The following is a 10,118-nucleotide window of genomic DNA, read 5'->3' as shown; positions in this document are numbered from 1 at the left end:
TGTGTGTGGAAACAACTACAGTGTACTCCCAAATAAAGATTCAAAGCTAGGAACCACAAATAAGAAGCATGTGTCATTTCTCTAGGTTACCTCACACAACATAACTGCATCTATTTATCTTGATATTTCAGTGCTTCGTTTTGCTTTATAGCTGAAGAGTATTCCATGTATGTGTATCCAGTTTTCATTATTTGTTTTTTGGTTTGGTTTGGTTGAAAACAATTAAGGCTGCTTCCATTTCTTAGCTATAGTGAATAGAAAAGCAATGTACATGGCTGAGCAAGTGTCTGTGAAGTAGGATGCCTAGTCCCTTGGACATATGTAAGGAATGGTATAGCTGGGGTTTATAGCCGATTTATTTTTAGCTCCTTGAGACCTCTCCGCACGTATTTCAATAGTGGCTGCATCATTTTGAAACCTAGTGCAATGGCCCAACTTGAGACCCATCCCATGAACAAGCACCAATTGCTAACACTATTGATGATACTCTGCTATGTTTTCAAATAGGAGTCTAGCATGGCTCTCCTCTGATAAGCTCCACCCAGCAGCTGACTCAGACAGATGCTGACACCAAGAGACAAACAGTGGATGGAGCTTGGGGACTCTTATGGAAGAATGGGAGGAAAGATTGCTGCCTAAAGGGGATAGGAACTCCACAGGAAGACCAACAGAGTCAACTAACCTGGACCCTTGGGGCTCTCAGAGACTGAACCGCCAACCAAAGAACATACACGGGCTGGACCTAGGCCTCCCAGCATGTACATAGCAGATGTGCAGTTTGGCCTTTATGTGGGTTCTGAACAACTGGAATGGGCCTATACCAAAAGCTGTTCTAGTAGTCAGGCTGCCTTAATGGAGACTTGAAGTGCCGGTGGGGAGAGGGATACCTAGGGGGGGGTGGCTACCAACTCAGAGGAGAAGGGGAGGGGAAATGGGGGAAGGAGCGAGTGGGATATAAAATGAACAAGTAAAAAAATTAATTAAACTTAAAAAATAAAAGAAAATGCACCGGGCAGTGATGGCCCACGCCTTTAATCCCAGCGCTTGGGAGGCAGAGGCAGGAGGATTTCTGAGTTCGAGGCCAGCCTGGTCTACAGAGTGAGTTCCAGGAGAGAAACCCTGTCTTGAAAAAAAAAAAAAAAAAAAAAAAAAAAAAAAAAAAAAAAAAAAAAGAAAAGAAAAGAAAAGAAAATGCTTGAACTCAAGAACTGAGTATCTGTTTCTCCTCTCAATTGCATTCATGCATAGTGTCCTCTCTTTTCTCAAGCTCATACTTCCTGCTTCCTCATTATGTCCTGTTTATGTGTCAGCATTATTTTTAAATTCCTATGGCATAGATCGTCCTACAGAGTATATATAGTCCTACACATATTACAATTCCTACACATATTCCTTCGATATTATCCTGGGTGGTCAGGTCAGAGCACATGGTCTAGATCAACCAGTCTAATGAGCATGTCAGACAACAAGTCAGAAAGTACCGAAAGATGAGTGTGGATTATAGTCAGAAACCTTGAAGGATGGCTAGGCATTTCTTGGGATGCCTTGGCGGTGAAGGTGACTGAGTTGAGAGACCTTGCAAGCCATGCTGTCCAAGTAATACAGAAGGGAGAAGGCAGTTTCTAGGGAAGCTTCTGCCAAGGTTTGTGAATAACCTCAGGACGCAAACAGGTCTAAGGGCTCTCCTTGCACTAATTACTTCTTCAGGCTTCCTGACACCCCAAGTTGCAAGAGGATAGAGGGGATCTGTGTTTCCTTTCCTCTGTGCTGGGGCTGGTTTCTCCTGGTGGGACTCTGGAGAAGAGAGAGAAATGCGTTAAAAGCCTTCATTAAATTGACTACCTGTGTCACCTACTACATAGGTTTTTGAAGAGGTCAACACATTCGGGTGTCCAAATGCAGAGAAAGAGGAGAGGCTCTGAAACATGGGCAGGGGGAGGGAACTAGAGCTTCCTCTTCTCTTCCCAAGGTATGGGTGATACAAACTTTCCGCATCACCTGGGTTACATAGCTCTTTCCCTTCCCCAGGGTGAGTGAGATAGCCACAGTCCAATGTTCGAAACTGGTATTTTGTTAATCATTAGTTTCTACCTATCACTCAACAATTGTTTGAGAACATTTGGTATTTTGTAAGTAGACAATTCAAGTACAAGTGTGACAGGTCTTCAGAGTACAAAAATTGGAGACCCATCTTTTCCTTTTTTTAAAACACTTTATTTTAAATGAAATAGCTTTGTGCTCATAAGAATAACACATGTTCAGCAGAAAACATGTTGTTTTTTTTAAAAAAAAAAAAAACTATTAAAAAGAAAATCTCCATTTCAACTGCTTGCTTCACTTCCAAATGATTTGCCCATACCCTTTATGTGCAAGTGTAGAGTAGACCATGTGCAGAATGAACATCGGTGGCTAAGAGATGAAGTGGATTGAAGAAGTATATGATTTTCTCTTTTTTAAAAAAAGATAAAGTGGTCCCCAAATCCTCTGAAATCTTAACAGGAACCGGTATTAGGAAAAGATGCAGCTTCTCCCTAATGAGCACACAGGGCTCAACACACATCACAGGACGAACCATATTTGACCTCTGGAATTTGCAAGTAACAAAATGAATGACAAGGCCTCATGCTGTGGGGGAAGGGACAGAAAGTGGTGGGGGTAGTGAGGGGGAAAAGTAGGCTGGCTCCTGACGCACTTTCTGGTGCTTGGGAGGGGAACTAAGGGACCTGAGCCCACTGGTGACGTTCCTGTCACGTGATCAGGAGCCGACGTATGCAGAAGTCTCTCTCTTCCAGGTACCAGCTACCAGCTCCTTATCTCCGTGGAGGAAGGCAGACTTGAAACCGAACGACCGAGGGGGGGGCAACTGCCCTATAGCCCGGCAGGTTGGTACAAGCCAGGGATTCCTGGGGGAGGGGTGGTAATGGACAGAGGCTACGGAGCAGAGGACTCTGCCTGCTTTTCAGATACCGCCCCCTTTTCACCCCCATTCATTTTGGCGCAGAAGATTGTGTGAGTGTTGGGGGTAGCCGCTCTGATATTCTCGTAGAACTGTGGGCTAATGGCAGATGGAAATGTGAGAAGGAGTCATTTCCCAGGGATAACTACAAATCCTTCAGTGCCTGCAGAGCGCTGGGTAGGAATGACAGCAGGCTAAGACCAGAGCTGATTCCAAACAGATCCTGGAGTCCTTTCCAGATGCTCACCGACCTGGTGCAGGAAATGGATGGGGATGGGGGGCAGGGGTCACTGGAAGGAGATCAGGGCACAGAGTACCAATAGAGATGTCATGGGAACAGTGATTGAGCTACATTACCTTATAGAGGAGGAGGATGGGGGAGGGGACAGCGGAGGGAGTGGGGGCGGTGATGGCCTAATCCCTTTTAGGTAGCAGGAGAGGGGCAGGGGTCCTAACTCCAGGTTGAGGAAGGCAAACTGCCCCAGGCCAAGGCTCGAGTTCTCCTTTTCCCTTCTCCATTCCCTCCCCCAACCATTTTGGATCCCAAAATGGTAGGCCGAGGTGACCAAGGGTGGGGGTTGCTGCAGAGGAGAGAAACAGGTTTAGTAGGAGGCTCAGCTCCTAATTAGGGAGTGACTCCCCAACTCGAAGGGATTCCAAAGCAGGTATTAAAAACCCCAAATGTTAGAGTTCAGAAATAATTTGTCCCTTTCAGTGTGGAAAGCTGGGTGGGTATTTTTCTGGGTTTGTGTGGAGGAAGGGGTGAAGGCAGTGCTGTAGTTATATCTGCCCTGCCTTCTGCTTCTTCTATCTCCGTTTTCAGAAAAGTACTCAGCTATTATCAAGGGCCACTAGGGGTGGGGGTTGGGTGTGTGTGTGGGGGGGTTCTAGTACGGAGATCTGAGGGCGGCAAGTCCTGCCTTCTGACTTTCACAGTCCTGAGCTCTCTCTACTCATTTCAGTGAGGTGAGAGCGGATTTGTGCAAGGAAATCAGACCCAGGGAAACAGTTTTCTTTTCTGCAGCCTTAGGACTAGAAAAAAGGTCAGCTGTTGAGGGAAACATGTGGAAGAAAATCAGAGAACACAGAGAAAGGAAGATGGGCTGAAAGGGAGAAACTGGGAAAGTTTGGACGAAGATTCTGGGTCTTGCCTGTTAGTCATTTCCGACTTCTAATCCTTCGACATCTGATTCCCATCTCCCCACAGGTCTTCAAGTCTGTGGCTGTGGGCAGCAACCCAGCCAAGGAAAGGGAAGACCTGCAGCATCAGTGCAGGTTAGTGAGAGAAAGGGATGTGCTCCACCCTGGAAGTGGAGCAAAAACCGGGGAGGCCACTGCTCACCCCTTCCCTCCAATCCTCATTACACGGTCCTAAGGGAATTTGATCCTTTGCAGCTGGCGATGCCAACGTGGAGGAGAAAGGGTGGCACTTGTCATACTCTCTGAGGCTATCAGAGCCTCACCCCCTAAAATCTGCATACACTTTTTAAATAAGTTTTATAAATACAAAGATGAGAAAAAAATGAAAATACCCCATCAATTCCTGTAGTTCTTTGTAAGTTGAAACTACGCAGCAGAGCCAGAACAAAGTTGAGACACCATTATTCTCCGTTTCTTAGCGCATGTCTTTAATGGTAGGGAGAAACACCTTTCACATTTCCTGCAAGGTTGGTTCATGTAAGTGTGTGGAGAAAGGCATCTAAGGGGAAGAGTGCACCTGGAAGGTGGATTGAGGTAGTTTGTGAAAACCAGGAGAAAAGGAAAGCAACTATTGAAACCTTGCGCCCTTAGCGTTCTTTTCTTTGTCTTCTAGGACGGGCAACAGAGACTAATTGCAACATGGAAAAGTTCTACAAAGAAAATGAAGGAAAGCCAGAAAACAAGGGAAGGGCAGAAGACGAAGGAAGTACAGAAGAGGGAGGAAAAGCAGATGAAGACAAGTCAGATGCAGAGGGGAAGCCAGCACGCCAGGGCAAGCTAGAGGTGGAGGGAGGGCCAGGTGAGCAGGCACAACAGAAAGGTGAGGGGAAGCCCGAGAAGCAGGGAAAGTCTGACGGGGAGGGCAAGCGCCAAGGGGAGAGCAAGCCCGATTCCCAGGCAAAGTCAGCCNGCGAGGCGCGGGCTGCAGAAAAGCGCCCTGCTGAAGATTATGTGCCCCGGAAAGCAAAACGAAAAACAGATAGGGGGACAGATGATTCTCCCAAGAACTCCCAGGAGGACTTACAGGACAGGCATGTAAGCAGTGAGGAGATGATGAGAGAGTGCGCAGATATGACTAGGGCTCAGGAAGAACTGAGGAAGAGGCAGAAAATGGGTGGTTTTCACTGGGTGCCAAGAGATGCACAGGATGCTTTAGTCCCCAGGGGCCAGCGGGGAGTCAGGGGGGTGAGGGGTGGCGGAGGCAGGGGCCAGAAGGACTTGGAAGATGCTCCATTTGTTTAATGCCTTGAGCCTTTCGTTCTGGTTTCTTTGATGGGAAATATTACCAGCCCTGCTTTCCCTGGCAGGCTTATGCCAGGCTTTGTGCTTTAACCTTGTGCCGAGATTTTCCTTTAGGTGTCACTCCTGTTACCAGCAGACAGCACTATGTCTTTTAGTAAAGGACTTTCACCCATGTGCATGGAAGAGATGTTCATGGTATACTGTAAAATAATAAAGATAACAGTTTGCAGAACCACAGATCCAGTATCGGCCCATTTTTGAAAACAGAATCGGTATATAGCGTATACACACAAGGAAAACCATGCAACTACATAGAGGTACAAGAATTAATGGTTTTCTCTGTGTGGTAGGATTTGAGACATTTCATTTTCTCATATAACCATTGCCCCACTAAGAACAGAGCCTACTCTTTTCTAAATATTTATTTATTCATTTTGTATACAGCGTTTTGCCTGCATGTACACCTGCAGACCAGAAGACGGCATCAGATCCCATTACAGATGGTTGTGAACTACCATGTGGTTGCTGGAAATTGAACTCAGGACCTCTGGAAGAGCAGTCAGTGATCTTAACCTCTGAGCCATCTCTCCAGCCCCAGGCTAGTTTTGTTGTAAGAGAAACAATAAAAGGCTAGGTGCAGTGGCACATGCCTTTAGATATTGCACTCTAGAGGCAGAGGCAGGCAGATTTCTGACTTTGAGGCCATCCTAGGCTTTATTGCCAATCAACTAAGGCCAGCCCGGACAACAAAGAGTGACCCTGTGTCTCATATTAAGCAGTCAAAATAACTAAAATTGAGCTTGTAAAGACAAAGGAGACCCTTAAAACTCTTGTCAGAATACAGAATCGCAGGTAAACTGCACTACCTCGGGACCAGAAAGTTGGAGGAGGTTTTGGAGTCCCCACCAATGCTACTGCTCCGTTGTCCTATGTGAAACAGGGATAGTGAAAGCTTACATCACAGAACTATGGCATTGAATTTGAAAATGAGTACTGCTGATGTGCACTCACAACACCAGATCAGACATGTGTGGGACAACTGTAGGGAGTCTCTCTATGCCCAGAAAAAGATGCAGGAAGCTGAGAGGTGGGTAATGCCTCCCCTTGAGCAAATGCCACATCTGCTGGGCATCCACTTATGACACTCACTACTATTAGTAAGTGAAGTCCTTGAGGTAACAATGCCACTTTTATTTTCCTGAAGCCCCTGTTAACTAGAATATCTATTGTGTTCCATTCTGATATGTTTACAATGAGCCTTTTTCTCACTAGAATAGCTGTCAATCAGAAAAAGATGTGAAAAATGCTTTCTAAATGTTTAACTGAAAATTACATCCACTAGATTTACCCTTTATTAATCCCTCATTTATTACCCTTTATTATTACCCTTTATTTATTACCCTTTATTAATCACTCATTTATTTATTTATTTTGTGAGAGGGTCTCATGTAAGCCTAGGCTGGCCTTGAATTTGGCTATGTAGACAAGGAATGGCCTTCTGATATTTGTTTTTTAAATCCTGTTTTTTTATATCTGTATGCTGGAATTATAGGCATGCATCATTAAACCAGGTTTATGAAGAGCCAATGATCAAACTCGGCTTCGTGCACTCTACTCAAACACACTAGTAATGGAGATATCTTCCCATCTCTTAGACTTTCCCTTTATAAAGCCAAGAACTTATCTAACACAATTTTTATTTCCCACAACATTTAATGGGAACTTACAAAATGAATACATTAACCATCAAGTCAGAAGGCTTCAGTTTTTGAACCATTTCTGCTCCTGGTTTTATGCACACTCTTAAAAATGTAACCTCATTACTTTGTTACTGTTGTTATAGTTTAAGCAAGGTCTCATGAAGACGTGGCTGGACTATACCTCACTATATAGCTGAAGCTGTCCTTAGATTCATGATCCTCCTGCTTCTGTCTCCCAAGTGCTGGCATTTCGGGCATTAGCTAACACAATTCTCTCATGTAAGTTCATTGTTATACAACTGAAATTTGCCATATCAAATGAAACTCGGCAGGGGAGAAAATATTGTACAGTTCTTTTCCAAGTGGGATATGGTAGTAGCTTTCAAAGTTTGAGAGCTAGTAGTGGAATGTCTACATGGAAGTCCCATGTATTTTGCAGAAAATATAGAATCCTGGCTTCCATAGCAGGTCCAAGTCATCAGGATCTCTTCTGATTTGACGTTTCTTCTACTGTTAGCTCATTTTAAAGAATTTTATTAAATCCATTCATTTTTGGGTGGTGTGTGCGTGTGTCTGTGATGTACTTGTGGAGGTGAGAGGAAGGTTTCCAGTAGTTGTCTCTCTCCTTCCACCATGTGACCAGTGGGATTGAACAGGCTCCTTTATTTGCTGACTCATCTCTCCAGCCCTCATTTTCATGTTTCACAAAATAAATACATACACTTAAACAAAGTCACCAACAGTGAAAAAGAGTTTATTATTAATAAACACAGCAGTCTGTATTGCCAGGTCATATACCCAACTGCTTTAAACATGTTTGGCTTCTGATATCTATCATCATATTTTTTTTTAGTGTGCATGTGTTAATACTTTAACAGATGTGGTGAAACATTATTCACAGATCCCCAAATCTATCCACTTAAGTGCACAATGAAGTGCTTTTTACTGTTAGCAGAGTTCTGAAACTATCACATTATCTAGTTCTAAATTAGATATTTTCATCACCCTCAAAAGAAACCTTAGACGTGTTGACACTGTGCCTATTCCGTGTCCCTAGCATCTGGTAAGCAGTGATCCTTTTTCTGTCTCTACGGATTTGTCCAGTCACATAAATAGAATCACACACTACATGGCTTGTTGTATCTGGATTCTTTATCTTGTCATAATGTTACAGCATCTATCATCACTAAATATCTGTGACTAAGGTTTTGCTTCAAAATTGTTTTTTTGTTGTGTTTTCTTTGGCATATTCTTAGGAGACAAATATTTAAAGTCTATAATAACTTGGTATAATTTTTGAAGAACTGCCAAATTGTTTTTCTGAAACAACTGTGACACTAGACAATCCTACTGGCAGTGCACTAGGGTTCCAACTTCTCAATATCTTTGTTGACACAATTTTATTATAGCAATCTTAGTTGATTAAAAAGCAGCAGCTCATAAAGATTTTAATCTAAACTTTGGTAATGGCTAACAACCTTCAGCATTGCGTGGGATTTTTATTGATCCACCTGCTTCTGACTCCCAAGAACTGGAATTAAAGGCATGCACTGCTACAGATGGCTAATTTTGCAGGTTTTAAAATCAGATTGATAGTCATTTTTATTGTTGAATTGAAATAACTCCTTGTCTAGCGGAGACAAGTCCCTTATCAGATAAATAATTTGCAAGCATTATTTCTTACCTTGCTATGTATAGCCATTCTCTGCGGACCTTCTGATATAATGGAGTACATTCTGCCTTACCAAATGTGTTAGTCAGCTTTCCTGTGCCATAATAAATGTCTGAGAGAAATCAACTTAAAAAGAGCAAAAGTTATGGTTGGGGAGGTTGAAAACACTGACTATCCTTCCAAAGGACCTGGGATGGATTCCCTACTGCCATATGCTGAGAGCCATCTGTAACTCTAATTCCAGGGAGGGATCTGACACCCTCTTCCTGTCCCTGAGGGAACTGCACCCACGTAATACACTTGAACACAAGCAGGCAAGACACCTTTATACATAAAATAAAATATCAAGAGAGAAAAGGGTATGCGGGGGACACAAAGGATATGGGTAGGTAACTCCAATGTTAACGTGCTAGAGGTACAAGTATCAAGACCTGAGTTCAGATTTCCAGCAACATAAATGCCAGGTGTAGTGGTGCACATCTGCAACTCTGGGTGGTGGTAGGAGTGAAATGGGTAGATCCCTGGAGTTTTCTGGACATTCATTCTAGTTAATCCGCGAACTTCAGTCACAAAAAATAAAGAGGAGGAACTGGAGAAATGGCTTAGTGGTTGGAAGGGCTTGCTGCTCTTGCAGAACTGTGGTTCCCAGAGCCCATGCTGGATGGCGCACAACCACCTTTAATTCCAACTCTAGAGGATCTGGCACCCTCTTCTGGCCTCTGTAGGTACTGCATAGGTGTGGTGTGGGTAAACACAATACACCAAGTAGTAACGGCACACACCTTTAATCCCAGTGTACTTGGGACACAGAGGTAATCAGATCTGTATGAGTTTGAGGCCAGCTTGGTCCACAGAGTTCCAATACAGCTAGGGCTACACAGAGAAACCCTGTCTCAAAAAAAATGAATGAATAAAATAAAAGGAGTCTGGGGAGACTCCTAATTGATTGGTGCTCTTCTACTGGATCCAGACTCAATTTCCAGCACTCACAAAGCAGATCAAAATTATCTGTAACTCCAGTGCCAGGAAACGTGACACCTTTTTCTGTCCTCTATGGACACCAAGCACACATGTAATGCATAGACATGAATGCAGAAAAACACCCATACACAAATAAAACATAATAATAAATACAAAAATAAAATAGTAAATATATATATATATATATATATATATATGAATAAAATAAGGTAGATACCTAATGTCATCCTCTGGTCTCTCTGTCTCTGTCTCTCTGTGTGTCTCTCTGTCTCTCTCTCTCTGTCTCTCTCTCTATATATATATCTCTGTCTCTCTCTGTCTCTCTATCTCTCTCTCTGTCTCTGTCTCTCTGTCTCTCTCTCTGTCT

At 43.5% G+C, this 10,118-nt stretch overlaps 1 protein-coding gene across 1 annotated transcript; it reads left to right on the top strand.

Moving 5' to 3' along the window:
• The first annotated feature begins 2,767 nt into the window (after positions 1-2,767).
• Positions 2,768-5,635, top strand: Tceal5 (transcription elongation factor A like 5). Its single transcript, XM_021188391.2, has 3 exons — positions 2,768-2,882; positions 4,164-4,231; positions 4,770-5,635. Exon 3 carries the CDS (start codon positions 4,796-4,798, stop codon positions 5,396-5,398), a length of 603 nt encoding a protein of 200 aa, XP_021044050.1. The 5' UTR covers positions 2,768-2,882; positions 4,164-4,231; positions 4,770-4,795; the 3' UTR covers positions 5,399-5,635.
• The last annotated feature ends 4,483 nt before the right edge of the window (positions 5,636-10,118 follow it).

This window comes from Mus pahari, chromosome X (genome assembly GCF_900095145.1).
Source record: "Mus pahari chromosome X, PAHARI_EIJ_v1.1, whole genome shotgun sequence".
NCBI lineage: Eukaryota > Metazoa > Chordata > Mammalia > Rodentia > Muridae > Mus > Mus pahari.
The sequence above is the reverse complement of the archived record's forward strand: the minus strand, read 5'-3'. Positions and strand labels throughout refer to the sequence as shown.